This window comes from Salvia miltiorrhiza, chromosome 8 (genome assembly GCF_028751815.1).
Source record: "Salvia miltiorrhiza cultivar Shanhuang (shh) chromosome 8, IMPLAD_Smil_shh, whole genome shotgun sequence".
Classification (NCBI taxonomy): Eukaryota; Viridiplantae; Streptophyta; class Magnoliopsida; order Lamiales; family Lamiaceae; genus Salvia; species Salvia miltiorrhiza.
Window position 1 is genome coordinate 28,212,056 of NC_080394.1, and position 16,008 is coordinate 28,228,063.

General features: G+C 38.0%; 2 protein-coding genes across 2 annotated transcripts; both read left to right on the forward strand.

Moving 5' to 3' along the window:
- The first annotated feature begins 1,274 nt into the window (after nucleotides 1–1,274).
- On the forward strand, nucleotides 1,275–7,456 carry LOC130997423 (diphthine--ammonia ligase). The gene is made up of 12 exons (XM_057922737.1): nucleotides 1,275–1,505; nucleotides 1,621–1,692; nucleotides 2,364–2,443; nucleotides 3,112–3,337; nucleotides 3,466–3,498; nucleotides 3,742–3,824; nucleotides 3,902–3,974; nucleotides 4,159–4,504; nucleotides 4,664–4,995; nucleotides 5,370–5,713; nucleotides 5,952–6,303; nucleotides 7,052–7,456. Exons 1-12 carry the CDS (start codon nucleotides 1,428–1,430, stop codon nucleotides 7,265–7,267), a joined length of 2,235 nt encoding a protein of 744 aa, XP_057778720.1. The 5' UTR covers nucleotides 1,275–1,427; the 3' UTR covers nucleotides 7,268–7,456.
- Nucleotides 7,457–9,988: 2,532 nt separating this feature from the next.
- On the forward strand, nucleotides 9,989–14,973 carry LOC130997424 (uncharacterized). Its single transcript, XM_057922739.1, has 3 exons — nucleotides 9,989–10,444; nucleotides 10,604–12,509; nucleotides 14,378–14,973. Exons 2-3 carry the CDS (start codon nucleotides 10,920–10,922, stop codon nucleotides 14,762–14,764), a joined length of 1,977 nt encoding a protein of 658 aa, XP_057778722.1. The 5' UTR covers nucleotides 9,989–10,444; nucleotides 10,604–10,919; the 3' UTR covers nucleotides 14,765–14,973.
- The last annotated feature ends 1,035 nt before the right edge of the window (nucleotides 14,974–16,008 follow it).

Consider the following 16,008-nt stretch of genomic DNA (forward strand, 5'->3'; position numbering starts at 1 on the left):
TCCATGTGAATACTTTCTGCTGAAATCTGATAACCCAAAAATAGAACTAACTACCTTAACTATGTGCTCCCATTGTTCATCCGTGCAATCAACCATGTGGTCCTCATTAACGTTGAAGCCTACTCCAGTATTCCCTAACATCAACGAAAGGCTGTAGTAGTTTTTTTTTCACGCGCATATCTTTGAGTTGATATGCGGAACACCCTTCAAATCAGTACCCAGAAACGCCTTCTTCATCACCTCTTCCAACTTGTTAAGATACCCTGCTCGGAAGGACTTCCATCCTTGTGCCACCAACTTTTTCAACGAACTCAGCAGCGAATCTTCCTCCTTACCCGTCCAACTCAGACGTGTTTTATCCATCTTGTTTGCACAACAACGCCCTAACTCATTGCTCCCTGTTTCCCACATATTAGAGTACCATATCAATATTAGATCGATGCCATGTAACCAACCAGTATTCACACATTTGTGACTTTCAAAACCCAACAAGCAGCTCACATATATTCTATTGGCGTATTAAGTTTAACACATTGGCAATGAAGACACCAAAAACCCTAGCACACATGACCAAGCAAAGATATAATTACACCAATAAAAAAAAAATCAAGTATCATCGAAGCATTTAGGTAACACACATCATTGACATCTACCCAAAGTATACACTGACGAAACTAATCACTGGAAACACAAAGAGAATATAAAATGCCCACAATCAATTTGACAAAGTACAGCAGAAATTTGACGATCAAGAAGGAGTTAAAGCAAACCTTGTTGAGCTGAGTTCATCTCGAACCAATTTTGTGGAAAATTCTGAGTTTCTTGACGGTAAGAATTTCGCGACCCTTGAGTATCGAAGAATTAATTACATGTAATACACACATTTTAACCAATATCTATCAAACACAAAAATTCTGGAAATGTGTTTTTTAATAGGCGATATCAAAATCACACCCTTGCCCCAGCTTCCTTTGCTTAGGTTTGTCTAAATTGCCTTATCAATACCATATAGTCAAACACGACCTTAAGGTTTAAAATTCATATAGTCTTACAATCTTTTGTGATTGTGTATAAGTATAACAATACTCCAGTATACAGAGAACGTGATTAATTTTCATGGAAGTTATGATCCATTAAAACACTTTTGTAGCCCGGTACCCATCGAATCGGGGATCGGGTATCCCATACTCGGAAAAATAGGGCACTGGGTTACCGGGTATTGATTCTCGGATATTACCCGACCATATCGGGTCGGGGTCGTGTAGAAAATAGTACTAGCGTGATTCTCTTCCAGTTTCCAAATAAAGTAGGATATATGACGTGGCTCAGAACCTTTGTCTGGAATGCTATTGGTCCGCTTCGCTGAAACTGAAAGTGGACTCTAAACCCTAGTCAATTCAACCGCCGGAACCACGCCGGCGCCGACGATGAAGGTAGTGGCGCTAGTCAGTGGCGGTAAGGACAGTTGCTATGCGATGATGAAATGCCAGCAGTACGGTCATCAGGTTTCCTTCTCATCTCATCTGCGATGATGAATTCGCCGCTCATACTTCACTTTGTTCTCTCTCTCTCTCTCTATATATATATATTTATTTATTTATTTATTTTTTTAACCTTCAGATTGTGGCGCTGGCGAATTTGATGCCTATTGATGAAGATCAAGATGAGCTCGATAGCTACATGTATCAGACAGTAAGCCTGTACCTCGACTTGATTTATTCTTTGTCAATCTTTAATTGGAATATGAAATTCTCTACTTTAGAAGTTTGATATACGAAATGAATCATATTCTGTTTGCTTACTTTTCTCTGGTGATCAGACTATTAGGTACGAATTATTGGCATTTATAGGGATGTGGAGTGAGTCGAAAGGTTTGCGTCATTGTACTATTGCCTGTAGAATGTTCTTCAATTTGAAGAAGCCAGTTCCATTTATTCTTTTATTGTTTGTAAATAACTATTAGAAAATCTCGACTAGTTACTACTTACTTTTGTAGTTGTGCTACACATCTTCTAGTTCTTTGTACGAGAAAACTCATGATGTTTAGGCTAAGCAGCTATTTCATGCTTATAGTTGAATGTAGTGAGGCAAAGGGATATAAGTCAACAGAGGATGGAATACAATATTTTGGCTATAACTAATTAGACTTTACTGCTGAAATATTAGTCTAGACTAAGAGATGCTGTTAAACTTTTAGTAATGCTTGTATCCGTTACTGTAGACAATTTAATTGCAAATTAGTGCCAATGTTGCTGAAATTTTGCTGGCTTGTGGAACTATTCTGTTCAATCCACAACGTAAGATCAAAATTCCCTTGTTTCTTTATGACTTCACGAAGTGTGTAATGTATATCTCTTTTGCAGGTGGGACACCAAATAGTTGTAAGCTACGCACAATGCATGGGGATTCCATTGTTTAGGAGACGAATTCAAGGAACTACAAGGTACGTCCTTCAATTAGGATACCTGGGTTCACTTGCAGATCAAGACATGCTTTTTCTTCTTGTGTATTTCATTAGGTTTTCCTGTTTTTAACATAAATCACTTGGTGGAGGTTGTCAATGTTTATATGCTGTTCATGCGCCTCGGTTCCAACTTCACGATGATATTAGCAATTTAATTTTTGCATATCTTTGAGGGAGATATACTCCCACCTCACATCATGTTGTAAGATTTAAAAGGGTCTAATAGATAGCATCAGTTGTTACATAACTTATATTGTATCATTGTTTTAGGTCAGTGAAATCTGACATATGAGTGAGGCATCAGAAACAATTTAACAGCCTGATTCCTGGCAATACCAGTGATAGCATCTCATTCTAAATTTTAATTTAAAAACCACCTTCAGGTGGTGGGAATTCCAGCAAGTCTGTTGCAAGTGTACTAAAAAAAGTAAAATATATTAAGAGACAAAATTTATGGCCTTACTTCCAGTTACAAAGAATACAAGGAAGATGTAAGAATATTTACAGAATATCATCTTACATTCTTCATTACAAAGTTGAAATTCTGTTAATTATCATGACATTGTTATTTACGAGATATGTATCAAGTGTAGGTTTGCTAGTTTCCCACCTCTTTGCTTGATAATTTGGTATGTTATGCTTCACAGGCATCATGGCCTTAGCTACAATATGACTCCTGGGGATGAAGTTGAAGATATGTTGATCCTCTTAAAAGAAGTTAAGAGGCAGATACCATCTATTTCAGCAGTATCCTCGGGTGCTATTGCGTCTGACTATCAAAGGTTACGTGTGGAAAGTGTGTGTTCTAGGTTGGGGATTGTTTCTTTGTCATATTTGTGGAAGCAAGATCAATCATTGCTCCTTCAAGAAATGGTAGAACTCATTTAATCAATTATAGAATACAACATTCCATTATCAATGATAATTCTCTGTCTCTTTGTACCCAGCAGAAAGTGTTATTTTAATTCGTATAAACCAAACTTTCATTTACTTGTTTTCAGATAAGGAGTGGAGTTATTGCCATCACAGTAAAGGTATAGTTGGTGTAACTTATTCTGTTATTCAACACTTTTATGCACATCTAATTACTGTTTATCCAAATTTCGTTAAATTGAGGACATCATCATTCTTAACTTTAACTCTTCCTATTTTCTTGGCAATGGTCTTGCAGAAAATTATCTTTTATTTATCAGTTTGACCAACTTATATGTTTTAACTTCATCTCAGTATCAGCAGTATCTAACTCCTATGTTTCCTTCTACCACCCATTCTATTAGGTAGCAGCGATAGGGTTGGTCCCTTCAAAGCACTTGGGGAAGGAATTAACACATTTAGAGTCCCATCTTCACAAGCTAAAAGAGTATGTTAACCTACTTATCTCTGGTGTTCTGTGGTATTTGACTCCACAACATTTCTCATTGGCTAATTTATTGGCAGGTTGTATGGGATAAACGTATGCGGTGAAGGGGGAGAATATGAAACTTTAACTCTGGACTGTCCCCTTTTCAAAGTGAGCTTGCATCTCTCTCTAACATTTAGCTTCTTATGCAACTTTCATAAAGACGTTAGTGGTGAAAATGCATTAATTTTGCTCATCTTATAATTCTATGACATCTAATATAACTTCCACTTGATCTTAACTGTACCTTGTTTTCCCTTTTCCTTGGAATACTGACATGTATATATCTTGCCAGAATGCTCGAATAGTGCTCGATAAATTTGAAGTCATATTACATTCATCAGATCAAATAGCTCCTGTAGGAGTTCTTCATCCCCTGGAATATCATTTGGAGAAGAAGTTGGTCCCCTTGTCTAACACTGATAATGACAAAACCAATGAGGTACCTGTGGGAGAATCCAACTTAGTGCATGAAGTGGTGGGAGATTTCCAGGATATCTTGGAAGCTCCATCTTCTAAAGATGTTGTGATATCTGACTTAGGAGTAGATACAAAACAAGAACTTCGCTTCTCAAAATCCAAGAAGAAGAATACTTTCTCCATTACTTGCTGGCTGCAGGATGCCTCCAAAACCTCTGTAGGTATGAAAATAAATTCTGATGGATAATAGTTTTGGCTGAATTCATTTTTACTTCCCTCATGAATTTGTTCTCTTTTTCCATGTTTATAATGGAGAGATCTTTCATTTGGACGTTCATAGTTTTTGTACTCACACGGTCACACCATTTTTAATTCTACAGATTTGCAAGAGGATCTGCGGGTGGTTTTAACAAAAATACAATTGTTGCTCAATGAAAATAATTGCTCTTGGGAGAACGTTCTATATATACATTTATATATAGATGATATGAACGAGTTTGCTCTAGCAAACAACGAATATGTGAAATTCATTACTCAAGAGAAGTGTCGTTTTGGTGTGCCATCACGGTCGACAATAGAACTTCCTCTTGTGCAAGCTGGTCTTGGGAGAGCTTATGTAGAAGTCTTGGTTTCAGATGATAATACTAAAAATGTTTTGCATGTTCAAAGTATTTCAGAGTGGGCTCCGAGTTGTATCGGTCCGTACAGCCAGGTTAGATACCTAGACTTTCCCAAAACAAAGGAGAAAAAACATGATTCAGTGTCTCTATGCAATTATGGGATTTACATAGCTTTATCGAATTCTATCTTCAAACACATTTCTGCAATGAATTCTTTGTTGATACTCACAAAAACATCACGTCTTTTCTTTTCATTCTTGTCTAATTAAACGTTTATGTAGCCAAAAAACATATCAGCCTTTTTTATTTGTTTAGTACCATAGGAAGTGACCACTATGAAGCTAGAATCTTTTTAATTTTTCTTATAATATTTTTGTTGCACTATAATTTCATGTTTTGCAACTCCCGAAGAAACACATGTTGTGACTTTCAGCTTATTACTCATTTACTTATGCATATTTTTCAGGCAACCTTGCATAAGAATATTCTGCAAATGGCTGGCCAGTTGGGGCTTGACCCACCAACGATGTTGTTCTCTGTTGAAGGTCCTCCGCTGGAGTTTCAACAAGCGCTGGAGAACAGTGAAGCTGTTGCAAAATGTTTCAACTGTTCAATATCTACGACTGCTATTTGCCTCGTTATTTATTGTTCGGCATCTTTGAGTTCTTCAGACCGAATTGGTGTTGATAATCAGATGGATGTTTGTCTTGCGCAAATAAAGTCGCAGTTGAATAATGGAAGCAAGTCAAATGCGCTTGTAGTGAATGATCCTGTCATTTTGTACATTCTGGTTCCTGATCTGCCAAAAAGGTGATTTACATAATTGTTGCTTATGATTCATCATTACATTTCATGCAGCTATTAGCATAAACCATTCTGTAGATAACGCACAAGCCCAATGATCCAAAAGAATGATCTAGTATTTAAGTTTCATAAATCATCAGAGTTTTTGAGCTGGCATTACTTTTAGCTTATGATACGCAGCAGTCACATGAATGTAACTTAATATATGGGGCTCATTTTTTTTTTTTTTTTTTTTTTGTTTCAGAGCTCTTGTGGAAGTTAAACCCCTTCTTTACAGTGGGGAGAATATGGAAACCCCAACTAGTGTCACCAAACAAGATTTATGTACGAAACAAGCTTATTGGGGGTTTGAGCATGAAAGCTGGCACAATGGTTGTCTCCAGAAATGTATCGTTGGCAGTAGAATATGTGCAGCTGCGATATCTATCACGCAAGAGATTGCGGCAAAGATCTGTTCTCAGACTACTAGCCCTGCTTACAATGAATCAGAATGTAAAGCTCATACTCAAAAGAAAATCGTAAGGATAGCTGAGTTCTGCATCTACCTGCTCAATGAAGTTCTTCTTGAGAATGATCTCTCCTGGGATGATATATTGGTTAGTTATTCTCTCTTACATCACACTGAATCTTAAATTATGATGCGTTCACCGGTTTCTCTTTTATTTGATTGTTCCTTATATTCCATACTTAACATATTGCATGTTTCTACTTTATATTCAGTCGTTAACTTGTTATATTAAGTTTATTCTCTTTTCTTTTTTTGATAAATTAACAGTACTAAACAAAGAAATTTAAAGGCCGAGCCACAGGGGACTCGAACCCAAGACGTTTGGCCTCAGGCATTAACCCCTTACCGCTTGACCAACACACGCACACATATTAAGTTGATTCTTGGATGGTACTATGGTAGTACTAAGCTTAATTGTTCAAAAATGCATTTCTGATGGTTTTAATCTCCCATCACCTTTGAGTCGCCAATATTAACCCCGATATATGGTTGCTCGATAGTATTTTGAATATAAATTGATTGTTTGTGTGGAGATGGATTGAGTTACTTGAAAAAAGACTTGTGTAAACTGTTATTTGTCCTTCAAAAAAGTTGATGATTCGAACTGATTCATATATTTGAGTAATTTTTTATACAGAATGAGTGAATGAGAAACAACTCAAAATATAGATTGAAAATTATCCAAACAAGTAAATTTAGTATGAATCTTTTTCTAATTTTGACATCTTTCTATTACATTTATATGCATCTTAGTCTACGGTCGATTTTGATTCTTTTATATGCATCTTAGCAAAATGATCTCCACATTTCTCATCAATATCTATCTATGCTTTCAGAATTTGAGGATCTATTTCTCAACAAGTCCTGAAACCAGCCACGCAGCATTGTCGACGATCTTTACCAATGCATTTACTGAATTTGCGGAGATGAGCAGGAGAATCGAGAGTGGTACAGAGCCATTCTTTACCCTAGTTCCGATCCTGGCAGCTGGAACTTCGGCGACGGCCATGGACAACATACTTACCTGCGAGCTATTTGCAAGGAAGTTTTAGTGTTTGTTTCTTGGCTACATGTATGTTGTACATATATAACATGGGGCGAAGGCGATTGCTAGTCCAATTACATTAGCTAACACAGAATTCACACACAACACACATTTTGTGGAACACTTTGTCTTCAAATTTATGCTTTTTGGAGCACAGCTCTGTCATTCAAGGAAAATATAGTTTGCTAACTTTCTACATTGTTCTTGCTTTACTATTCACTCTCTAGTTGCATCAGCCATTCCTTTGGACATGGTTTCCCAAGTACGTGTGTGTGTGTTTTCTTTTTGAATTCTGACTATTGCATGCCCTTGTGCATTGATGTTATTGCATAATCAGAAATGGTTATTTATTTACATTAAAATCTCGTATCGTCTTTTTCTACTGTGATGTGCCTTACATTATAACATAAAAGTCCTGAAAAAAATTTAAACCACAAAATTATATTCCCAGGGTTAACACTGGCTTACACACCCACCCATTATTTTGCTGCATCTTCTGACCCTCATCCCTAATTTCATATACGTTGTATTTTATTTTTTTCCTCCTTTATTTTCAACTCCTTATATGCTGTTTTTTTATGTCATTTTGTTTTGAAAAAAGAATGAAAATAAAGCACGCCGGTTAGGGTGTTTTTTCTTTGATTAATAAATTTATCATGAAAAAATGAGGAATAACAAAAAAAGTTTCCTTTAAATATTTTTTTTATTTTCTCTTATTTTATATAAAGAGAATTTCATCATTTATCATTCATTCTTTTCACTCCAAGAAGAGATGATATTATTCTTCTATTTTTGATTTGCTAATATTATCTATCCTTAAAGTAAAAAGGAGGAACGAAAAATTGGTGAAATTCTCTTTTGTAGAAAATGAGGGAAATGAAAAAAAAAAGAATTTTTTTTTTATCTCTAATTTCCCCACAATAAATTTATCAATAAGAATTAAAAGAGGACAGGCCCTTAATTGTTAGGCCTCAGTAATGATCTTGACTATGGAGCATTGGTGTTGAAACTACTCATTAGAAAATGTTAAATATGTAGTACTATTTCTAGTTGCAGTAACATGGGCCTATAGCAAGCTAGAGTACAAAGTTTCTCTACATCACACATGGATGAAAAACATAGGCAAAATATAATGTGATTCATTTGTTTGCTAAATACACACAATTACAATTCAAATAATTTTGCCGTTGAATAAGAGTATAAATACATTTGTAAACTCAAAGCTTCATCAAATTACAAGATTTGGAGGAATGAACGCATCAAATTACATGATTGGAGGAGTGAACGCGTACAAAATGGAATAATTAATATTACTTGTGAATCTATGATTCAAAATGTCTTTTATTTTGCTGTCCTTTTCTTCTTTGTCGTTTCTAATAATTCTTTTTGTATCTTCTTAAAATTTGTATCAAGAGGTTTACTTCAAGGAAGATGGAGAGCAAGAAGACAACAAAATAATACGTCAAAATGGTTGAGGAAACAAAATAGTCCTAATATGAATGCTTATGACTAATTTAGTGGTTCAAATCAAAATTGAAGGGACAAACGACCAAATTTGACAAGTATAAAGGGATATTTGTCTTGCCAAAAACAAATAAATCTCATCCTATCACAAATCAAAATATCCATTTTTACCATAAATTCAAGCGCTAAATTACAAAACTGAGAGCATAAGTTTTTTTTTTGGGGGGAAACTCTTACTTGTGTGTACAAATAGATCTAATCTAAACTACACAAATAGATTTGATCTAAACTAATACAATCATCAGGTTGATAAAGTACATGATTGAGTATCGACTAGTATTTCCACGATCCTCTATTTTCAAGAAATATGAATAAAGATAAATTATTTCAAATTATATAAATTATTAAGGGCCTTGAAAATTCCAAAGTTTAATCAATTTTAATAAATAAAGGATAATCTTATTAATTATCTATCTATGTCGATTCTTAAAATTAAACATCCCCTTAGAACTAAGTTGTAATTTTAGACCAAACCTCGCCCATTAACTCATGGACTCTATAGGCATAAATTTTTAAAGGCCACAACATAATGAATTCAAACATGAGGTATTTAGCCTCAAAGACATTAATAACTATCAATATAGCATTCAATACATACTTTTAATCTTAGGCATTAACTTATCGACTCAATAAAATTAAAATATGACCACCAATACCAATCTAAGTCATAGATTTTTACATTTAACGTTCACTTTATCAAGATATATTAATCCAAAAATTTGAACGTTGTGACAATTTCCTATATTGACCAACATAATAAAGATGCCAGAATTGGGATAAAACGGGTCAGATTGCGACTCAATTAACAAATCTTACATTTTACCAGAACGTTGTGTGTTTTATTATTATTATTATTATTATTATTATTATTATTATTATTATTATTATTATTATGACTTGTTGATAATAAGTGCAATGTTTTTATTTTGGTACGCATATTTTATGTTTTCAAAATGATTCATACTTGATAATCAATATTTATAAAAAAATATTTAACAAGTATTTAACAAATCAACTTCGATGAATCAATTTTCTCATTTATACACATCTCCTATCTGTTTGTTAAAACCCCGTCCCTAAAATTGCATTACACTTTTGATGGACGGAGGAGTATTAAACTCCCATTATTCATAGTTCACATGGTTCACACTATTTAAAGTGATATACCTATAATTTGAGAGACATGTCTGAGATTTAATGTTGTATAGTTGCATTAATTGTGATTATAAAAAACAAATGGGCAACATTAATTACAATAAAACCATGAAATTGCGAATTTGAGAGTGTAGATTTGTGGCTTTATTAGCAAAAAGCGTGTGAGCATCAATTGGAGGGGGGCCGAGTGGGCAGATACGTTTTTAATGTCACGCGAGTGGCAATATGGTAATATTGTTCGAATCTGAGGGCAAATCGTGAAATCTCTCTCCAGAAACAGCTAACAGTATGAGCAGCCAGCAAGAGCTGCAGATGCCATTTTTTTTTCTTTAACAAAAGAGACTTCACCACCATACCCGCCTTTCTCTCTCTCTTAATCTTTACAGGAATTCTGCATTTTTAGAGAGAGAAAGCGCGGTTAGGAGATCTGAATCCACATCAATTTCAAATCTGCGAGTCTCGTTAATTTCACGCTCATCCGGATAGCTTCGTTTCGGTTTCTCGGGTAATGTTTTGATTTCACGTTTTTATCTGGTATTGTGTGATTGTATTTATTTTTGCTGGGAGAGTTAATTGAAGTCTTGAGCTAGAATAGGAGCTAGATCGAGTGTGTTGAGCTAGTCTTGCTGGGTTTTTGTTTATTTGTTTATTTGTTTATTTTCAGAATTTTTAATTCCTGGTGATGCGAAGTTGGGATCAAGATTTTGGGGGCTATTGGGTATTGGTGAGTTGTTGAGGAAATCTTGAAGATTCTGTTTAGAAGAATTGAATTTGACGTTGACGTAGATGAAACTTCGGCTTCATAGTCGGGATCTTTTAGGAGCCGGGAACTGTTATAGTTTCTTTGCGTTTGCTGTGCATTATGGTGGAGAGCTCGTGCTTTGAGATTCTTCTTAGAATAAGGTTTTGGCGAAGTTTTAATTTACTTGAATTGATTGAGTGAAAGGGCAAACGAAGATAGATATTAGGAAAACGGAATAATGGAGGATTTGTCAAAATATGCACATAGTCCTGCTCATTTGGCAGTGCTTCGACGTGATTATGCAGCATTGAAACGGATTGTGGCAGCGCTTCCTAAGTTGGCCAAGGCTGGGGAGGTGAATAATGAGGCTGAGTCTATGGCTGCTGAAGAGGATGCTGATGCTGTGTCTGTAATGATTGACAGACGAGATGTTCCGGGCAGGGAAACTCCTTTGCATCTGGCAGTGCGGCTGCATGATGCAATTTCAGCTGAGATTTTAATGGCAGCAGGTGCTGATTGGAGTCTGCAAAATGAGAATGGCTGGAGTGCACTCCAGGAGGCAGTTTGTACAAGGGAGGAGAACATTGCGATGATCATAGCCCGGCATTACCAGCCTCTTGCCTGGGCTAAATGGTGCCGCAGGCTTCCCAGGATTGTGGCATCAGCAGCTCGAATCCGCGACTTTTATATGGAGATTACCTTCCACTTTGAGAGTTCAGTGATACCATTCATTGGTAGAATTGCCCCTTCAGACACTTACCGTATATGGAAACGTGGTTCTAACCTCCGAGCAGATATGACCCTTGCAGGGTTTGATGGATTTCGTATCCAACGCTCTGATCAAACTTTTCTCTTCCTTGGAGAGGGTCATACCTCAGAGGATGGAAATGTATCTTTGCCTCCTGGATCTTTGATTGTGCTGGCTCACAAGGAGAAAGAGATCACAAATGCCCTAGAAGGAGCTGGTGTGCAACCATCAGAAGCTGAGGTTGCGCATGAAGTGGCTCTGATGTCTCAAACTAATATGTACAGACCTGGAATTGATGTTACTCAAGCTGAGCTTGTCCCTCATTTGAATTGGAGAAGACAAGAGAGGACCGAGATGGTTGGCTCTTGGAAAGCCAAGGTTTTTGATATGCTTCATGTACAGGTGAGTGTGAAGTCTAGGAGAGTTCCCGGTGCTATGACTGATGAGGAGCTTTTTTCAGTTAATGAGGATGATAGATTGGCGAATGGGGCTGAAAACGATGAGTTTGATGATGTACTGACAGCTGAGGAAAGAATGCAGTTAGATTCTGCACTCCGGATAGGGGATGGGTTTGGTGAGGATGAAGACAGTGAGGTCCAAGATTGCCATGAGAACTTTGATGCGGGTTCACTTGATAGTTGTGAATCAAATGGTGCCACCAAAGAGAAGAAAGGTTGGTTTGCTTGGAACAAAAAGAGCTCAAAGAACATTGGAGATGATCCTGACGACTCAAAAATTCTGAAGAAGTTTTCAAAGTTGGCACCTGATGATAGCAAGCAGAAGGCTAATGACAGTCGCAGATCATCATCTGAGTTTCCTAGGGAGGATATGGGGGACCTTAAGAAATCAAAAGATAAAAGTAGCAAGAAGAAAAAGAAGAAAGGAGTGACTGTTGAATCAAAGAATGAAAGTGAATATAAGAAAGGTCTGAGACCCGTTTTATGGTTGACACCAGATTTTCCCTTGCAAACAGAAGAACTCTTGCCTTTGCTTGACATATTGGCTAATAAGGTCAAAGCTGTCAGAAGACTTCGCGAGCTCTTGACTACCAAGCTGCCTCTGGGAACCTTTCCTGTTAAGGTACTTACTACAGATCCATTTCCAACTTTTGATGCATTAGTTTTGTTGATGGCTGTTTCATGTGCTATTTTTTCTGCCTTCTGTTTCCAATTCTTTTCCATAGAGATTCCACCTATTAAACTGAAGTTTCTTATCATAGCCATTGTTGATCATATTTAAAATTGATCATCAATAGTCCCTGTAATTATGTTACGAGTGTTTGCTTTGGTTTTCCAGAAGTATTACTTTCTTGCGGTTCACATGCTTCTGTGAATACCTGAGTCTCTGCTAGTTGCATTTACCAGTCAATGAATAAATCGACTCAGGTACTGAAGCAAGTCTAGACGACATGGGTTGACAGAAAAATTTGCATCATAGGGTTATAGCTTCTTTTTCATCTCGTTCTAGTTTGATTGGCGCATTTGCAATTTCTTCTACTAAGATTTACTTAGTTTCAACTTGTGATTCTGTTAATCTAGATAGTGCTCGGATGAGAAATAATATGTAGGCGTTCAATATGTTGGCTGTCCATTGGACCTCCTAATTTTGTTTATTCTTGATTGTGGCTAATAACTAAGACTTACATATAAGAAAGCTGCATAATTATGGTGCAGCAACGAAATAAAGAAAGCTTATATAAAGAATTTTCAATTGGGAGATTTAATTTGTCACTTGTTGAAAATTATTTAGAAGACGTGGCCGTTTCCCACACTATAAAATGATTGAATGTTATGTTATACCATGATGTGTAAATGCTGTGTGCTTGGAGCTTGTAATTAAGCCATATTTGTGTATAAGTTTGTCATTCACCCTTTCTTACCTCTCACATTTTGCATGAAGTGTCGTCTGAGTAAGCAGGGAGACACAATAGTTGTGATTGTGTATAGGGCTGGGAATTTCGGGTTCGGGTAATCGGGTACCCGATACCCGACCCGAAAAAATCGGGTATCGGGTACCCTATACCCGAAAACTTCGGGATCGGGGTCGGGTATTTAGGGTGTGAAAAAATCGGGTATCGGGTATACCCGATCGGGTATCGGGTATACCCGAAATACCCGATTTTTTTAATTAATTAGATTTTAAATTATTTCTAGATTTTAAATACCCGGTTTCACGGTTTGTTTCTTGAGAGAACTCCCAAATCGGCAAATCCCAATCCAATCCCTAGCCCTAAGTCCATCCGGCGACTGCCCCCACTCCAGCCCAACCGGCGACCGCCCCCACTCCAGCGCGCCCCTAGCCCAGCCCACCCGCCCCTAGCCCACCCGCCGTCGCCCAGACCAGAGTCGGCGACCAAGCGGCGCCCCTCGCCCAGACCAGAGCCTGCCGCCAGTGGGGAGCTCGCTCCCAGTCCCAGCCCTCCCGTCCCGCCGCCGCGCCGCTTGTGGAGCTGCCGCGCTTGTCGCCAGTGGAGCAGCAGCCGAGCTTGTCGCCAGTGGAGCTCCGACTTCTTCTTCTTCTTCTTCTTCTAATCTTCTCTTTTTTTTTTTTTTTAAATACAGATTTCCTATGTCAATGTTGAATTTGCTGCTTTGAATTTGGTCAATGTTGAATTTGCTGCTTTGAATTTGGTCATTTTCTTCATCTGAATTTGCTGATTAGGGAAAGCCGAAAGGAAAGGGCCGGGTAATTTTCTTCATCTGAATTTGGTCATTTTCTTCATCTGAATTTGCTGCTTTGACCGGGTAATTTCGGGTACCCGAATACCCGAGTCGGGTATTAGGGTACCCGATTTCAATTTCGGGGTCGGGGTCGGGTATAGGGTTTAGGGGATTTTCGGGTTCGGGTACCCGAACCCGACCCGATTCCCAGCCCTAATTGTGTATACCTAGCTTTGACTTGTCGTATTTAATTTCCATGGTTTGGATGCTGACAAACATATTGCACAGATTGCCATTCCAATTGTCCCCACAATACGCGTGCTGGTGACATTTACAAAATTCGAGGAGCTTCAGCCAATAGAGGAGTTCTCAACCCCTCTCTCCAGCCCTGCACATTTCCAAGATTCCAAGTCTAAAGAATCTGAGAGTTCTTCATCATGGATTTCTTGGATGAGGGGAAGCCGTGGGGGCCAGTCGAGCGACAGTGAAGGCCGCAGCTTCCGCGATGAAGTTGATCCTTTCAACATACCATCCGACTATGCATGGGTTGATGCGAATGAGAAGAAACGACGATTGAAGGCCAAGAAAGCAAAGAGCAGGAAACATAAAAAGCATACAAGTAGCAGACAACATGCAGAAGGTGCACGGAGACCCAGCGAGGATGTGGTGGAGTAGCACCGGTAGAGGGTGCCGCTGAGGTTAGATCCTGCTACTCGAAAACACATCGTCCGCCTAATGTTTTTTCTAGCGTGGTTGTAGATTGGTGGCTGTATCCATTTGGGATTTGCCTCATTGTTGTACTAGAAGATTTTCACCCTCCCTCCTGTTGTTTGTATTGTTATTCCATATGAAATTGATGCAGTTGGTGTTTTAACTTTTTCCCAGGACTGCTGCTTTAAATGTATCTAGCTTAGTTTGCATGTGATTTTGGAGTTATTTCTGGATTCCTAGTTTTATTTACACATTTAAAAAAAATATAAAAAAAATCATACTCCTATTTAGCATCTCCTGAACATGTCTTGACTGCCATTTAGATAAGCCTGAATTTTTATTTTCCTTTGTATTTCTCCGGTGGATTTGTGTATAGCGATTATTTCATTATCGTCTCAAGTAAAACCTCTCAACATATATTACGTACGAATTGTATGGTTGTTGATAGGGCTGGTAATCGGTCCGGTTCGGTTTTAACCGAACCGGTTTACCGGTTAACCGGAATCGATTAACAGCTATAATGGTAACCGATAACCGAACCGGTTTGTAGTTCGGTTAACCGATTAACCAGTCCGGTTAACCGGAGCGGTTAATCGGTTAACCGAATTAACCGGTTAATTCGAGGCAGATAATTTTCATTTCACATATACAATGATATAGAGCATTCTGCTCTCATTTACAAGCATCAGATTCCAACAAGCACAAGCACGCATACATCTAAGTTTACTAATTGATAAAAATTGGATCTTTACATTTAATTTGGAGACACATGACAGAATTGAAATAGAAGCAAGCCTTGTGCTGCTGTGCATATTAAATAATTGTGAACTCAGCTAGGCTTGGTGATTGTTGTCTCCGTTGAGTGATTTGGGGCCAAGGGTGAGAATCACGGCTAGGGCGCCGGTGGCTGATGGACTGCGGCAGAGAAGGGGGCGGCGGTTCTCGTCGTTCGCCGAGAGAAGAGAGGGCGCAGTGGCTGTTCACGGCGAGGGTAGAAGCATGAGAAAATTAGGGATCTGATTTAGGGAGTGGGGTTTTCTGAAATTGGAGGAATTTTGGGGTTTTTGGTGTTTTGAGTCAGGGTAGTAGGAGAAGGAGCCGACGCCGGGACTGAGAAGTGGCGGAGGCGGTCGCCGCTGCATGTGCTATGGCGAGGAGACAGAGAGGGAGAGAGGCAGTTGGCGTGAGAGAGAATGAAAGAAAGAGAG